The following is an 18,069-nucleotide window of genomic DNA, read 5'->3' as shown; positions in this document are numbered from 1 at the left end:
ATGAAGGGGTGTCTGGGTGGCTCAGTCGGTTAAGCATCCAACTCTTGATCTCAGCTCAGGTCTTGATCTCAGGGCCGCAAGTTCGAGCCCTGCGTTGGGCTCTGTGCTGGGTGTGAAAGGGAATTACAGTGAATCTTTTCAAAGAGCACAAATAGTCCTTCTATATTATAGGTTGTCACATGCCAGGCTCTCTCTCTGTCCCTCTGACTCAGTGCTGAGCCACTGCCCTGACCCGTTCTGGGCACACACGCCCGAAAGCCCATTTGGATGCTCCCCTGAAAAGCTCCGCCCAAATCTTCCTGGGATCCAGGGAGAGAAAATACAAGTTGCTTCCCTCTCCTTGACAAGACTTGTTTAAAAAAATCTTTTATTCAAGGAAATGAAATCAGGCTGGCAACATTTGCCCTTCAGAGTCCCATACAGAGGGGGCTATCCTGGACCTTGGGCTCTTCTTCGAGGTGATTACAAACTAGATGATTAACGGATTTGAGTATTTTCCCAGATGTCACAAGTTAAAGCCAAAGAGTTTAAATTTAGCAGGGCCACCATTTCTCTTGTTGAAAGATAAACTATTTTCCTTTTTCCATCTGTTCTCCACAAGTTGGGGGTGGGAGCGGGGAACTGGTTCTGCAACAACTCAGACAACCTGACTAAATCGACTTCAACAGCATTTTTCAACCAACTCACTTTCTTCTGCAACCTGACATTCTATCGACTTTGTCACGGCATATCGTCCTTGCATTGGTAACCAGACCAGCGAAACAGAATGACGTGGAAAGGAAGAAGCCCTGCTTTTCCAATCAAGTCCGCCTCCCAAGGAGACACATGACTTTTCCCTCGAGCCTTATACGGAATATCCGTGTGAGTTAAAGCTTGAAAAGCTTCTGGAGTTTTCTCCTCACGACTGAAACAGACTCTAATTCGGACAGAGAGGAGACACGGTTTACTTGGCCTCCTACGTAAACAGAACACTGTGACAGCTGAATCATCTTAAAATGTTCAAGCATCTTTTTCAACTGTGTTTACCTGCAGCACACCTACAAAGGAAGGTGCTAACATGATGAACGCACACTTTAGGAAGACGCTGTATTGGTGAAAGAACAGAACTGTCTTGCTTCTCGTATCTCTTTTAAAACTTCCTTCCGGCATTGCATTTTCTGACCCTGACACAACTGTTTTCCCCCTTAAATCTCCAGCAATTTGGACTGGTAGCACTTTTTTGTGGTTTTTCTCCCTTGGCTCAAGGTACTGGTACGCTTCCAGGTTCGACAGGGGCTATCTAGGATTCTGTGTTTGATGTGCACTGACACAGCTTCTTCTTATAAAATTACTTAAGACCATCCAGTTCTCTTGGATTCCTTCTTGTCTAAGTTACTTCCCCAGGGGCGCTTGGTGTCCTGAACTTGCTAAAAGCCTCAAAGTCCATTTGATTTGATTGCATCAGTTCTCTCCCTGAGACAACTGAAATAATACCAGTCAAGACCATGCAAAAGAATTCTAGCTTACTTGAATCTCCTAGTTTTTAAAAGACATTCTTAAGAAATTGACTCCCTAGCATTATGCTAAGCAAAATTAGTCAGAGAAAGACAAATATCATATGACTTCACTCATATGAGGCCTTTAAGACACAGAACAGATGAACATAAGGAAAGGGAAGCAAAAATAATATACAAACAGGGAGGGGGACAAAACAGAAGAGACTCATAAATATGGAGAACAAACAGAGGGTCGCTGGACGGGTTGTGGGAGGGGGGATGGGGTAAATGGGTAAGGGGCACTAAGGAATCTACTCCTGAAATCATTGTTGCACTATATCCCAACTAACTTGGATGAAAATTTTAAAAATAAATTAAAAAAAAGAACATTAAAAAAAAGAAATAGACCCCCATACTACACTGCAGAAATGTATTTGACAGTCTATGGCCTGCAGGATTGTTTTTCCAGCAGATGGCTAAAGGCCCACATCATGAGCACCTATTTTTAAGTAAACTGGGCAAAGAAATGATCCACGGTTTGAGTCTACTCACACAAAGTTCACAATTTTGCATCATGGGTCTCTAGAATACCTAGTATGAGGGATTTTTTAAGAGGATAAACAATCCTAGAGGTAAGTCTAAAATAACTGCAAAATGCATTTTTGAGTTTTCAAAATTTCTCTTGCCCCAGAGAATCAGGAAGAAATTATGAGATAAAAGCCACATTTTAGAAACTTTTCTCCTTTGTCCAAGAGTCAATTATATTGTTAGTGAAAGAAAAATATCTTAGAGTAGCAAAGACTTTGCCAAACTCGGTCAGATACAGTGTTAAATGTTTCCTCTCTCACTCTCAGACCATTTCAACTGTGGCTATTGACCTATTATCAGGAAAAAAAAAAAGCTATTGTGCAGATCACATGCTCAATTGTTGAGACTTTGGGTTCGGATAGGAGACATTTTATTTTTATTTATTTAAAAAAATTTTTTTAATGTTTATTTTTGAGAGAGAGAGACAGAGTGCAAGTGGGGGAGGACAGAGAGAGAGAGGGGGACATAGAATCTGAAGCAGGCTCCAGGACCTGAGCTGTCAGCACAGAGCTTGAACTCACGGACCTTGTGATCATGACCTGAGCTGAAGTCGGACGCTTCACCGACTGAGCCACCTAGGCGCCCCCAGATAGGAGAAATTTTTATGAACACATACACAAAATAAAAATGAGCAAAGATGGCCTTGGAAAAACGCAAGGACAGGAGTGAGAGCCACCCAAACACTGCAGAAAGAACTGAACAGAGGAGGCCGCAGAAAGGCCATTCATTACTTTCCAAAATATTACATGGCATCTCTTTCTTCCAATTTTTAAAAATTATTTTCTCAAAAAAATTTATGACCATTTTTAAATTTTGTTTTATTTTTATTTTTTTAATGTTTATTTATTTTTGAGAGAGAGAGAGACAGAGAGACAGAGCGTGAGCAGGGGAGGGGGGCAGAGAGAGAGGGAGACACAGAATCCGAAGCAGGCTCCAGGCTCTGAGCTGTCAGCATAGAGCCTAACGCAGGGCTTGAACACATGGAGGTTGAGATCATGACCTAAGCTGAAGTCAGTCGCTCAACTGACTGAGCCACCCAGGCGCCCATGAGCATTTTTTTAAATGTTTATTTTTGAAAGAGAGCATGAGTTGGGGAGGAGCAGAGAGAGGGGGGAACCAAGGATCTGAAGCAGGCTCTGCGCTTACAGCAGAGAGCCTGATGTGGGACTCGAACTCACAAACCATGAGATCATGATCTGAGCTGAAGTCGGCTGCTCAACCAACTGAGCCACCCAAGTGTCCCTATGAGCAGTTTTTTACGTTACGCAAGTAACATACATTCAATGTTAAAAATTCCAACAGAAATATGAGGCCAGTCAATACCTTCCCCAAACTCCCAGGGCCACCCTCTTGAGAGGTAACCATTGCCAGGAATCTGTCTTGATCATTGAACTGTTATCGGCAAACAGAAATGACACCAATGAGATGGAGTCCCATTTACCAATGAAAATGGAGTAACATTCATCAACATAATGAGTAAGTGTCCAAGAAAGCACAGTAAGCATGGCCAGGAACCGTTTTCTAAAATTTAAAAAGCAAGTTTGAAATCACCCTGAAATCCATACCTCAATTATTCGCCTTCCTGCCTTTCAGTTATACCATTCTCGCCTATACTTTTTTTGGAAAGAACACTGGAAATAACCTAATCTAATCCCTTCATTTTACAGATAAGAAAATGGACCACATAAAAGGTAAGTGACTTACTTGCCCAGGGTCATGCATCTATCTAATCAGTGGCAGACTGTGGCTAAGAGTTGAAGTGACACCCCTTGCCACACGTACACGACAGTGGGTGGGGTGATCTACCAGACAGGATGTACCATGACCATTTTTTAAAACCTGATTTTTGTAAAAGTACCTAGATTTAAACAGACTTCTAATACACAGCTTGAAAACGTCACTATGAAATGGAGGTTACAAGTAAGCTTTTAAGAAACATGGAGAGATTTGCCCCGCACATCTTCAGCGTTCTTCCATAAGAAATAAAACAGGAGGGCCCCCCACTTCCCAATGCCATGGCTGTATGAAAGCCTAGATTTTTCCCCCTGGAACCTGCAGTCTACTGTCTAGTTATGCGGGCCCCCTTCGGCACAAACAAATGCAAAGAGAGATGGGTCTCCAGATTAAACCGTGCCTCCAGGCAACTTCAGGCCAATTTAAATCACAACCTATTGGTCTAGTTCAGACTAATCAACCTCTAAAGGTCATACTCCAGCCTCTTCCCTCTTCCTTTTGCAACTTTTCTTCATTATGATAAAGCACCTTTGGTCACATCCTCCCCCTCAAGTCACACCCTCACTGGAATGTTGCCAGTTCACTCCTCCCTCCCTGCCCCACCCCTTCAGCTCTCTGTATCTCCCCCCTTCTTTTGGTTCACTGATGCTCTAAGGGACACCAACTCAGGGGGTGGAAGAGACAGGTCTGGCTGATGCAGGGAACTCCCGTGGGCAGATGACAGGGAATAAGTTTCTATGCACTCATGGAGCAGATTGCAGAGGGCTCAGGATGGCATCCATAGGCCTAGGGAGTCTTTGGAGGCTTGGTTGCGGGGACAGGGGTCGAAACCATCTTTTTTAGAAACTTGACGGTTGGTGTGGGAAGAGTTGGAATTTGGGGGGTACTTGGGAGAACCAAGTCGAAGGTTGTTAACAGTGGTCAAAGAACCAAATTTCAGGATCTGGACTCAGGTGATGGCAGCAGAAATTGTGATGAAGGAACGTATGTAAGAAGCATTTCCCAGGGATGATGGACAGATCTCAGAAGAAATGGAAGGACAGGGTCAAAGGTAAATAATGCCTTGCTTTCAACCCTGGGTGACTAAAAGCTGGGAAATATGGAAAAGGGTATAGGTTTAGAACCACAGGGTCTTCTTGACATGGTCACTATGAGCTGATGGCAGGACAGACAGCCAAGTGGAGATGCCCTGTAGTCAGCTACAGGTGCCTGGGTAAGAAACTGAAGATGGGGAGCCATCGGTGTGGGAGGAATACTTGAAATCACGAACAAGGCAGTCAAGGGCAAAGAGAATAAACATTAGTAACTCAGCCCTTTCTTACTCATACTGTTCCTTTCTTGCACGAACATAAGTGCGTTCTGCCTTTGGTTCACTCGCATTCAAGTCCAAAATGTGGCTCTTGGTACTAAGTTTACTGAACTATTTGACCTATGGGGCAGGATATAAATAACAACAACAACAACAACAAAACAAAAAAACAACTGCCATTAACGACTCATATAATCAGGAGCACATGGTTTAAGAAACAGAACCCCCACTTTTTCTCCCAACATCTGGCACATCAGTACAAAAGCCTTCATATACCTTTTCTCTGGTTAGGACCCCAGTGGCTGAGTGGGCGGCATCGCTGTTCCTTCTCGGAAATCCACCCTTCCCAGCTTAACTAAGCAGGAAGGAGAAATAGGTATCTGGCTCCAGAAGGGGTCGGGGACTTGGGGAGACTGGGAGATGTGGAGGGAATGAGAATGGTACCATCAGGTAAAGGCACAGGCTGATACATAAAACTCCGTAAAGGTGCTTATGGTGCCTTCCAGCCTTTTCCAAGCTGCTCTGCCTCCCCACAGGTTGTGGATTGGAAGAAAGCAACGGTCACTGTGAAGTATCCTGAATGTCTTTCTTTTCCTTACCGGAAACACATTTGTCAGGAGATTGATAAAGTCAAAGTGGCAAAATCAGATCCTGGCAGCCACTAGAAGGCCAAAGACTACCCTGTTGCTTTTTCAAGCCTACTGCTTCTCCTATAGGGTCTACTCAGCCCAGACGATCCGTCCTCAAACTCCACCCCCGACATGGACACACTAACCAATCTCAATCCCTACCGACTCCACACGCTGCCAGGGTAGGGGCAGAACTGTGGCCCATCAAAAGCCAAACTGTTTCACAAACGAATGCACTGTGATACTCGCCTAGAAATCGTCAGAAAAAAATAAAACTAGTGACTCTGGCGGTAATAATGTTCAGTCAGTGAATGCTTGCTATCGTGCCAAGCACTGCTATACCAAAAACAACCGTAAGTAAGAGCATAACAGTTCTGTCTAAATAACACGGCTCCAGGACATATATCATGACGAGAAAATACAAGTGAGAAGTTATTAAAAGGAATGTTCTCCCATGACTGATAGGAAAAGTAAAGCGGCTCATTACCGAAGCCTCTGGAATACAGACCCGGCTCACTATTTGGCTGTGTTACTTAACCTCTCTGGGCCCCGGTTTCCTTATCTGTTAAATGGGGATAATAACAGTACCTCTGACTTAGGCTGGTTGGGAAGATAAATAAAATAAGTACCTTATATTCAATGGCACATTGCCCGGTGCATAAGCATTACTCAATAAATGTCAGCTGCTGTTATTAGAAAGCTTTTGTATTATTGTTCATTATTACAAGAAAGTAGTTATTTGTCCAATCCTATCTGTAAAAGTCGGATAACACCTTCGACTACAAGGGAGGGTTTTAGAAGGACCCCAAACTATATATGAAATGTTATATGTAAAATACGTGCCATTCAGTACTTTTGTTCAGACTCAGGATTAAACATTGCTTTTTCTTCCTTAAATGGAAGTCATTACAGTAACAAAAAATAACATGGTCACTTCTGTAACCCCCATTAGGAGGACTGAGGTTAGAGAAAGTAATAATCATGGGAGTTCTCCTATCGTGTGAACCTGGACCCACCCCCACCCCCCCTTTCAATGCTACTGATGACATCCCATGATATAAGACAAGGGCTTGCTAGGGAACATCCAGAAAGTCTTCAATAAGAGCAGTGATACAAACCTCCCTTTGTTTCTTAGGTTTTGTACTATGCCAAGCTAGAGAATTTATCCTTTATCCTACTTTTATTGATGAATACTGTTCCTAAGAATTCTTGGGCCAAGGAGCTCTCTAAGTCAAATGAGGGCTATGTCACATATTTCTAATAACACTAAAAGCATGGAACATTTCGAGCCACTGGCGAGCACACATTACCAACAGAATTCTGAATTCCCGCATTTACATTAGGAGTTCACACATATATTCTATTGTACTTAGCCTAGGAAAACACTTCTAACCCAACCAGTTAGATCACCAAACTGGCTTTCAATACAAACAAGAATGGGATGCTTTCATATTTTGCCCCAGGGCCAAGGGTTATCAACCCATCAACTCTGAACTGTATGATAACCTTTCATACACAAATGAGTCCATTATGGTGTTAATTTTAAACAACTTGAAGAGAAAGGAACTTCCTTGGCAAATAATTTCTAGGATGCGAAAGTCAGAAATATCTTAAGAAAGAATAGAAACTAACACCGCCGTCCAGCGGAAGTATAGTGCATGCCACATATGTCATTTTGTATTTTTAAGTAGCCACATTTTTAAAAACTGAGGTAGGTGAAATTGATAGTATATTTCATTTAACCCAATATATAAAAAGTATGGTTGCTTAAATTTGTAATCGATCTAAAAGTGGTTAATGAGATGTTTTATACATTTTTGTACCGAGTTTTCAAAATCAAGTGTTTAAATTACATTTAGAGCACATCTTTTTTTTTTTTTAATTTTTAATGTTTATTTTTGAGAGAGAGAGAGAGAGAGAGAGAGAGAGAGAGACAGAGCGCGAGCTGGGGAGGGGCAGAGAGAGAGAGGGAGACACAGAATCCGAAGCAGGCTCCAGGCTCCGAGCTGCCAGCACAGAGCCCCACGCGGGGCTCCAATTCATGTACCGTGAGATCGTGACCTGAGACGAAGTGGACGCTTAATTGACTGAGTCACACAGGCGTCCCACAGTTACAGCACATCTCGATTCAGACAAGCCACCTTTCAAGTGCTCAAAAACCACATGTGGCCGGTGGGTACTGTTCCTAACAGGGTAAATATAGCCAATCTAAAACATGAATGGTATATTTGAAGAGCTGTGCCTACTCTCACCAACACCTCAGCCCTTCACCCTCATCACTGGAGCCTTTATAATGTCGCCCCCCCCGCCCCCACCATCCCTGAGTTGTGAAGAAGAAGGGGAAGGATGTGTTTTTAACAAATCACCTTGGAAACCCAAATCCATTTCCCCCGTAGAAACAATAACGGACACAATAGTTCTCTGGCTAACTGACATTGAGGGTTAAGAAGGCTTTCCTGGAGAGGAAGGTCTGGGAACCTAATCACCGTTTAGAACATCGTATCCAGGAGATAGTGTGGTCCAGCTCACAGAAAGTACTCACACGAAGGGACTGCCTGGCAGGATCTCTCACTTACACTCTCGGTGAAAGGGAACCAGAGGCCATGTTTCCAAAGAATTCTTCATTTAAGAACTTAAGCCAGTGGGGTCCCGTCTTCATACCTGTCACTCCCCCCATACAGAGGGTCCTTCGACCCTGCCCTTCTCTGGGAAGCGCATCTCTCCCTGAGTCGTGGGAACTGCAGCCATGTTTGACCACTCCGTGCACCTAAGAACCCTGTCTCATGAGCCGTTCTGATTATCTTCTCGAAGCACAGGCAAACGGAGGACGGTATCTGCCCTGGCCTGACATGCGCCCTGCCCTTCTGCCATCCCGTCCACCCTGATCCCAACCTCCAGGCCAAAAGCTCTCACGCGACCAGCAGCGATGCGAAATGAGGCAATTGCAACTCCATTTTGGGGGTCGCCTCCCCCTTTCCTTCTGCCCTCCCCCTAGCCCACCTCAATGCAGGCCACTGCGAATAAGCAAACAAACGTACAGACGGCAAGCTTTTGCCTCACTTCTCTTCAAATCCACTTCACAGCTCTTCATCCCAGGAAAAACATACGAACTCTAGCTCAGAGGTTTCAAAGCCCTTTTGTGGTCTCGTCTCGGCTAGTTACAATCCTGACTGGATGAACTGAATTCACACTGCTGTGTCCTCCCCACCCTCCTCCCTCACTTCCAATGTGTTGGTTAAGAGTCCACCGTTCTTCGGACGCCTGGGTGGCACAGACAGTTAAGCGTCTGACTCCTGATCTCAGCTCAGGTCATGATCTCACAGTTCAAGAGTTCAAGCCCCACATCGGGCTCCGTGTTGACGGTGTGGAGCCTGCTTGGGATTCTCTCTTTCCTTCTCTCTGACCCTCCCCTGCTTGTGCTCTGTGTCTTTCAAAATAAATAGGCAAACTTAAAAAAAAAAGAGTCCACTGTTCTTGACACATCCCATACCTGAATCCACTTTTTCCAGTCACCTTTTTCCAATGTCCATTCCCAAGAACTTTGATGACTAGGACTGCGTCTTTTACTCTGCTGGTCTCCCCCTGGGCCAGGACTTTCTGGCCTATGTCATAGGCCCCTGTAACAGACCTGGTCCAGAGAGGGTGCTCAGTGAACATATGGCAAATGAACAGCTAGACTGCTACAGTAGCAATCCACTGGCAGACTTCTCTTCGGGAAACACCATTTTGATCATATCACCACAGTGGTGACAAAGGTCAGACCAACAGTTACCTGCAGGAAGGAAGGGATCACAGGAAGAAGCATTTTCTGAGTTGACGGAAATGTTCTGTATCTTGGTCTGGGGTGGAGGTTACATGAACGTATAAAGGTGTAAAAATGCATTGAGTTGTTAAGATTGCTGTGTTTTAGTATATCAGTTATACTTCAACAAAGAAAGGGGATGCATATACATTGGTCTTGTAAAAAATACAATTCTGCTACATTACTTTTTGTCTATTTACTGAGTACCTGCTAAAATCTAGGCACTCCCTTAAGTGCTCAGGGTTCAGATAGAAGTTCAAGTATGTGCCCTTGAAAGAACTCACATTAGGGAGGCCAACATGAACACCGGGAAAAACCACATGACACGCTAATTGCTATAGTGAAGGTCTGGACAGTGTCAGGGGATCACAGTGGGAGTTGTCACACTGCTGGGAGTATGGGTGGGGCAGAGGGGCAGAATGACTTTTGAGAATGTAGGATCAAGAGTTGAGGCACGTCAGGTCAACAAGTGTGTCCCCGGCACAGGGAACAACATATGCGATGGCACAGAAGCAAGAGGCATAGTAAGTCTGGGGAAGACAGCCTTCTCGCTGTGGCCGGAGGCTGAGGTCCAGGAGAAGGGAAAGGAGTGGAAAGACACAGTTGAGAAGGTGAGCTAGGGTCATGGAAGCCTTGGAGGAGTCTGGCTGTTACTCTGAAATGTACTGGGGGAACCACTGAAGGATTTTAGGAGGCGGGTGACTTTATTTTACTTTTAAGAATGACCGATTTAGGGGCACCTGGATGGCTCAGTTGGCTGAGCATCCGACTCTTGATTTCAGCTCAGGTCATGAGCTCAGGGTCCGTGAGTTTGAGCCCGGAGTTCGCCTCTGTACTGACATCGTGGAGCCTGCCTGGGGTTCTCTCTCTCGTTCTCTCTCTCTCTCTCTCTCTCTCTCTCTCCCTCTCTCTCTGCCTCTCTTACGCTCTCTCTCTCTCTCAAAATGAAATAAACTTAAAGAAAAAAAAGAACGACCAATCCGGTGGCAATGAGGGGGAGGAATCAGTGAGGGGCAAGACCAGACCAGAAGCAGGGAAACCAGTGGAGTGGCTGTTGCAAAAGCAGTCCAGGTGAGGAAGGACCAAGAGTGAAACAAGGGAGAAGCAGGTAAGAATGAGTGGCTAGAGGAGAGATTTGGGGTACAGAACACACAGGACTCTGTAATTCTGCCAGCACTCCCCGTCACCTGACAGTGGGTGCCCAGTCTGGAGACAGCACTTACTCCCCTGGCCAGAGATCTAGTCTTTTATAGAAAACTTTGCTTGTTTTTTTTTTTTTGAAGAAATATTTTATTCACTGCAAAACAACCAGCAGAGGTTCAGATAGAGTGGCATATATGAGTGATGAAGGGTTATTTGTATAGGCTTTTCACTAAAGTTCTAATTCCTGGCATAAGGGAAAAAAGTGCTACCACTCACGGTACCTCACTCTTAAAATTCTTTCCGGTAAACTACATTTAAATCATAGGTTGGACAAAAGTCTGTAAGCATTTACTTCGTAGGTATGTGTGTATAACTGACATATTGTTATATTAGTTTCACGTATACAACATACGGATGTGATATTTGTATATATTGCGGAATGATCACCACATTAAGCCTGGTTAACATCCACTGCCATGTGTAGCCACAAAATGGTTTTCTTTTTTTCCTATGATGAGAACTTTTAAGATTTACTCCCTTAGCAACTTTCAAATATGCAACACAGGATTTTAACTATCGTCACCATGCCATACATTACAAAAAAAAATCCCCATGACTTATTTATTTTATAACTGGAAGGTTGTACCTTTTGAGCCCTTCAGTCATTCTGCCCACCTCCCACTTCCCGCCTCTGGCAACCGCCGATCTGTTTTCTGTACCTGTGAGCTTGTGTGTTGTTTTCGTTTTTTGTTTAGATTCCACATATAAGTGAGATCAGATAGTATTTGTCTTCCTCTGTCTGACTTACGTCACTTAGCATGATCCATGGTTTGCAAATGGCAAGATCTCCTTCTTTTGTGCAGCTGGATAATATAGGTATCACTATTTCTTCATCCATTTATCCATCAATGGACACTGATGTTGTTTCCATATCTTAGCTATTGTAAATAATGCTGCGATAAACACAGGGGCCTGGGGGTGCAGGTATCTTTTTGAATCAGTGTTTTTATTTTGAGATAAATACCCAGAAGCAGAATTGCCGGAGCATAGGGTAGTTCTATTTTTAATTTTTTGAGGAACCTCCACACTTTTCCAGAGTGGCTGCACCAGTTTGCATTCCCACCCATAGCACACAAGGGTGCCCTTTTTTCCACATCCTCGCCAACACCTGCTATCTCTTATCTTTTTGAAGACAGTCGTTCTAACTCGCATGAGGTGAGACCTCATTGTGGTCTTGATTTGCATTTCCTTGATGCTTAATGACCTTGAGCATCTTTTCATGCACCTGTTGGCCATCTCTAGGTTTTCTTTGGAAAAAACGTCTATTCAGATCCTCTGCCCATTTGTAAATCAGATTGGTATGTTGCTACTGCGTTGGAGGAGTTCTTTACAGATTTTGGATATTAACCTCTATCAGATACATACGTGATGGGCAAATATTTTCTCCCATTCAGTAGGCTGCCTTTTCATTTTGTTAATGGTTCTCCTCCCTTTTCTAATTTCAAAATAACTATCATCGCATGCTTTGAAGGGCCAGTGAGGAAGGTGAAAAGGAAGCTAGGTCAGGGGAGACACAATTCATCATAAAAGTCAATGCACCGCCTTTGTGGCTTTTTGCGTGTAGAGTGCACCCTCTACTCTCATGTTGCTCTCACAGGCCGTGTGGCTACTGTTTCACCCAAAAGCACTTCCTTAGCTTCCAACCACAGTGAAAGGCTCCCCTAAAGGTCACTCTTCTGTCCAAATAAGGCCCATAAAATACACTTGTGGGCATATGAAAAAGTTATGCGTTCGTTAAAATACCAATAAATGCTGGGAACACAGGTCATTTAAAAAGCCCAAGTTTAGGGGCGCCTTGGGTGGCTCAGTCGGTTAAGCGTCCGACTTAGGCTCAGGTCATGATCTCACGGTTCATGTGTTCGAGCCCCGCGTCGGGCTCTGTGATGACAGCTCAGAGCCTGGAGCCTGCTTCGGATTCTGTGTCTCCCTCTCTCTCTGCCCCTCCCCTGCTCACACTCTGTCTCTCTCTGTCTCTCAAAAATAAATAAATGTAAAAGAAAAATTTTTTAAAAAGCCCAAGTTTACTTCCTAAATCTGTAAGCCAAAATACTGCCTTTGCTGATACATGTTGATAAAGATACCAGTAAACACAACTAGCTACAGGATGTGAAAAAAAGCAACACTCAAGGGAAAGTTTCACTTTTTCAAATGCTCTATGTTTTCAAATTACAGACTTGGGCTAGTTCTTTGAAACATCTCTTCCTATTTATATATAAAAAAAAACACTTCTGCCCACTATTTATACATGTGTTTCAGCTATTTCTAGAAAAGTGACTCAGGTTTATATTAAAAAAGCATTTCCTTCAATAAAAAAGATACCATTTTAAGAAAGAAAGTCACTTCAAACACCAAACTATTTTGAATATTTATTATGTTCCCCAGTCTCATGGTTCACTTTCTTCTTGGTGCCCTCAATTTGCTGGGAGCTGGTAGTACCCACAGGCTTACCTCAGCTATCTTTCACTGAATAAAAGGAAATTGTGATTCATGGCAAAACAACACACACAAGGCAGCGGAACCTCAGCCAAAACTATTAGGAACTAGTATGCAAAACAAAGCCCACTTGAAAAATTTTTTTTTTACTGTTTATTTATTTTTTTTTGAGAGAGAAAGACAGGGAGTGAGTGGAGGAGGGGCAGAGACAGAAGGGAAACACAGAATCCGAAGCGGGCTCCAGGCTCTGAGCTGTCAGCACAGAGCCCGACACGGGGCTCGAACCCACGAACCCAGAGATCACGACCTGAGCTGAAGTCAGACCCTTAACCAACTAAGCCACCCAGATGCCCCTAAAGCCCACTTTTTAAAATCATGTATTAGTCTTATATGGATATGCTCGAAATTTTAAACTATTAAACAGGGTTTCATCCCAGCTGTGTAAAGATACCATTGTATGAAAGTAGTGTTAAGCCTTGTGACACTATGTATAAAACGTGTCTACAAAGCAAAGCTTGAAACAGATGTCGCACAAAATGCTTGGATTCCACATGCTTTCTATATGGTCCCCAAATCAAACTGAATTCCATCCACGCCAGACTGCAAGTAACAGGTATGACGAATTTTAAAAGAGCACACAGCCATCCCTAAGTGCAGTAAGAATCCACTAAGCCCTACGTGAAATACTATATTCATGTACACAACAGTATACATCAGAGAAAAATTCCAGTCACTGTAACTTTTGACAAGATTTATTGTCAGAGCCTGTAAGTGGATATACTGGGAAGAGTTCCACGCCTATTAGGAAAAAAAAAAAACCCTCCCAAATGCACAACTCACGCCTGTTTACACCACCAACAGCCCTGAATCTTCCAGTAGCACACACACACACACACACAAATTCGTTCGGCAGTGTTTGGAGCTGGATATAACCAAGACCTGAGAAATAAGTAGTTATTTTGAGAAGAGATAAACAATGACCCTCCAACTGGAGAGCAATTGAGAAATACAGTTCACACTATTCTTCAGAAAAATAAGCTACCAGCAAAGCCCTATGTAACATCACTTGGCTGAAGGGACCCAGACTCTTCACGGAGAGTGAAGTTTTGAGTAGGGACCAAGATGCCTGCTGACAATCAAAGAAAGACCAATTTGATAATCGGTGTGACGGAAAACAGACCCTTCTGGCTCCCAGCTATTAGCTAATGAAAGACTCAACTAACTTTTAAGAAAAATTCACCAGATGTTCTAAAATTTCAGGCCTTCCCAAATGCCTAGATCCTAAAAGCCAAAGAACAAATAGTTACCACATGCTGAGGGGAGAGGTGGGGGAGGCAGAGGACCGGCTGAGGAGACCCAGAAAAAGAAAATGCTACCAAAGATGTACATCGTTAGTGATTCAGGTACGGACAGCAACGTGACGAGAACATCATTAAGATAACTAACCAGTAACCATTTTCTAGTGCATGTAAGTATCATGTGAGATTAAAATGAAAAACCTGAGCAAACCTTTGAAAAGCATCAAGACTAAATCATAAGCTAATGATCGTTAATTAAAAGTATTACACAGGGTGCCTTCTCCTATCCCATCTACAGAAGAAAACAAAGATCAAATTCAACTTGGAAGGATGCTTTTTTTCTAAAGGGGAAAAAATGTGATATATAACATGGCAGGATTAAGAGAGCTGAGAGATGAAATTTCCACTAAAAACAAAGTCCAACTTTCCCCCTCTGTTCATAGAACTATCTGGAGCCTCTAAAATACCATGGATAAGTTACACAGCCACTAAAAATTTTAAGTATGAAGACTATGTGGCAACCCAGAATAATTCATGGGACAAAACAGGCGGGAAAAGCAGGACATAAAGTAACATGTATACACTGTGATAAAGATGCTAGGTAAAAAGATGTCACCATGGTTGTTGGGGCGGGGGGGGGGGGAGCTGTGGGATGGGGTGGGAAGGTGAGACTTTCTTTTTCCTTTCCAAAGATTCTGTAAATATTGCCACGAAATGTTTCTAGATCAAAAACAACAACAACACTTTTAAATGGCAAGTCTTGGCATTTCGGAAAAATGTTAAGTAAGTTATCCTTTAAAGAAAAAAAAAGCCACACGGTTTTGTGGCTTATCCTTTTTCCTACTTCAAATTAAGGAGAATTTCAAATGGCCACCCTACAAATGGTGGGTTCTTATCTGTATTAGTACTCAAAGGGTGTAGACTTTCAGACTTAGGACGTACAAACATCTGCTTTTCTATGTGGAAAAAAAAATGGTCACACCCTTTTGGGAAACTGACATTTTTTCAAAGCTTGTGGCATTTTGGAAGCGGTCTACTTGCTGCAGTTTTTAACACAGATAAATCACAAACTGAAAACAAAGCCCCCAAACCAGAACAGTTTGAAGGGGAACCTAATAATCAAACTGTGAACCCAAGCTACGAGTTACAAAATTAAAGCCTCCCTTTAGCTTTATTGCTGAAGGCACGCTCTCTCTGGCCAACTCTTCAGTTTGGTAGGTTCCATTCTTTTAAACACTTCCCTCGGCTGAAACGGATTACAACATGTCCCGACTGCAGCTCCCCAGCACAATTAAGATAATTCTGAGAAAAAGAAGGCGTCTAGCAAAAGACGTCAAGGATTATGGTAATATATTTTTGAAATTTCAACATGCAAGCAGGACTCTCATGCAGGTTGACTTAATAGTCTGAGTTCTAGTTTATCGGGCCACTGCAGGCAAGGCAGTTCTTTATCTCCTCACCATTAGGAACATGAATTAACTACCCCACGGAGGTTAAATCCTCCCTACTTTTCGCCTGTAGGTCAGAATCCCGTGGATCGAATCATCGAATTGGACTACCGCAGCCTCGCGCAGTCGAGTCCTCCCCCTTCCTTCCTTTCTTCTCCCCGGACAAATCCCTGCGTGGCTAACAGCAACCTAATTTAGGATGTAAATAGGTAGGCCAGGTCCTTAAAAAGCTCGGGCCCCCAGTGAGTTCCGATCCGCACGTCCCCGCCCCAGCCCGTCGCGGCTTCGGCGGAGTCTGCAAGGAAACACTAACAGTCGCTAAGGTGCCCGAGAGCGGGCTGGAGCGGACCGATCCCGGGGGAGAAATGAGAAGTTTCTCCGGGTCTAGGGTGGGGGGAGGCTAGCTCCGCGGGCAGATCTGCCATCGGGTGGGGCGGGGTAGAGACCACAGACGTGCACGGGCTCCGGCTCCACTCCGAAGGCCGGCGGCTGGCTCTGCCACGCTCTCAGCAGGAAGGGGAGGGGAGCGGGAGGAAGAAGGGGGAGGCGCGGGGGAGGAGGGGGGGGGGGAGAGGAGGGGGGAGGGGGAGGAGGCTGGGCCGGGAGGAGGAGGAGCCGGCGCCGGGAGAGCCCGCGCGCCGGGCCCGCAGCACCTCGGGGCGGAGCCGCCCAGCCCGCCCGGCCCCGGGGCCGCCGCCGCCGCTCCCGGTGCGCCCCGAGGGGGCGGGCCCATCCCGCAACCTCCCTCCCGGTGTCGGGTCTTCCTTCCCCTCCCCTCCCTCCCCTCCCTCCTTTCCATCTCAGCAGCGCCCTCAGTCTCCCTCTCTGGCTCATACAAAAGCAAAATGTCCGCCATGTTCCGAGGCCGCTGCGGTCGGCGCCGCCGCCGGCTCGGCCTCCGCGCCGTTCGTCCCGGGGCCGCCCCTCCGGCGTCCCCCGGCCCCGGCCCCGGGCGCCGCCGCCGCTCCGCCCGCCTTCCGCGCGTCCCCCACTCCCCGCCCGCCGGGCCCGCGCGCCCCGCCGGGCGCCGCAGCACCGCCTCGGGCGGGGGCAGGGGCGGCAGCCCCGGGGAGCCTGGCTCCCACTTCCCGCCCGCCCACTCCCTCGGTGGCCCCTTTACCTTGATGCAGTACGGGGGTTCGTCGTAGGTGACCAGCATGTACCTGTCTCCGCGGCTGGCCGGGTCCCGGGAGCGCAGCTGCGGGACGAGGGATGACGGAGGGGGCCGCGAAGGGAAGGAGGGAGGAGGGGGCGATACAGACGTTACAGAAGCACCTAGATCCACCACCACCCCCATCCCTCGGGAGCTCTCCCCAGCTCTCCCCTCCCCTCCCTTTACCTTCAAGAATAACTCCACAGCGCCTTTGGCAATGTCCAAATAGGAGGTGCCCAGGTCAGTGCGCTGGTTCATAGAGGCGGACGTGTCTATGAGGAACAGCAGGATGGGCATCTTCCCCCGCACCCCTGGCTCCGCTGCCCACTCTCCTGGCCCACTTGCCCTCACTGCCGCGGACTGCCACCCGAACCCTCAACTCTCGCAGAGGCAGGGTGCAAGGAGCAAGAGGAAAAGGGGGAGACGGGACGGGACGGATGGAACTGCTCCTGGCCTCCTCTTTCTGCAGCCCCACCTCCTCTCCCTCCAAGGGAACTTGAAAGTGGGAGCGTGTGTAGCCCTCGGGGCCCTCCCCCTTTCCCCTCCCCTGCCACCACTACTGCCGCCGCCGCCGCCGCCGCCGCAGGGACTACTGCCCAAGCATCCGTCCACGCTCACTCAAGCGCTCGCCCCAGACTGAGAGCTGTCTCTGTTCACCGACACACAACTTCTGTCCGCTCACCTACCATGGGCACCATGTGACCAGAAACCACGCCATTGGCTGCCAATTATGTGGTATTTGCATATTCATTAGATGACAGGGCAAGGGGCGGGACTTGGGCGAACCCTGGGAGTTGAAGTTTGAACCCAAGCAGGGGGGTAAGTGAGGGGAGATGTTAAGGACCCTCCTTTAAACGACTTGGAAGCCGTTAGGATACTTAGGGTGGTTTGGATGGATATTCTCTTGCTCTTCAAACACGATGGCTCGAAAGGAAGAGTGAATTTGAGCAACAGTTGCGCAGCACTACAGAAGCAGACGCTTGGACAGGCTGCACAG

At 45.9% G+C, this 18,069-nt stretch overlaps 1 protein-coding gene across 9 annotated transcripts in view; it reads right to left on the bottom strand.

Annotated features, from left to right (window-relative positions):
• The window catches only part of INTS6L (integrator complex subunit 6 like), a 56,120-nt gene extending 38,355 nt beyond the window's left edge, over nt 1–17,765 (bottom strand). For 2 of the 9 annotated variants that reach the window (XM_019439657.2, XM_019439659.2), the window contains exons 1-2: nt 17,259–17,675; nt 17,040–17,117 (exon numbers count right to left, since the gene is read on the bottom strand). In XM_019439657.2, the coding sequence (XP_019295202.1) occupies nt 17,040–17,117; nt 17,259–17,369 (189 nt within the window). In that variant the 5' untranslated portion in view covers nt 17,370–17,675. The other 7 variants (XM_019439660.2, XM_053891272.1, XM_019439658.2 and 4 more) reach the window with 6 other exon arrangements.
• Nucleotides 17,766–18,069: the final 304 nt, after the last annotated feature.

Source organism: Panthera pardus, unplaced genomic scaffold (genome assembly GCF_024362965.1).
Source record: "Panthera pardus isolate Hobbes unplaced genomic scaffold, ASM2436296v1 HiC_scaffold_27, whole genome shotgun sequence".
Classification (NCBI taxonomy): Eukaryota; Metazoa; Chordata; class Mammalia; order Carnivora; family Felidae; genus Panthera; species Panthera pardus.
The sequence above is the reverse complement of the archived record's forward strand: the minus strand, read 5'-3'. Positions and strand labels throughout refer to the sequence as shown.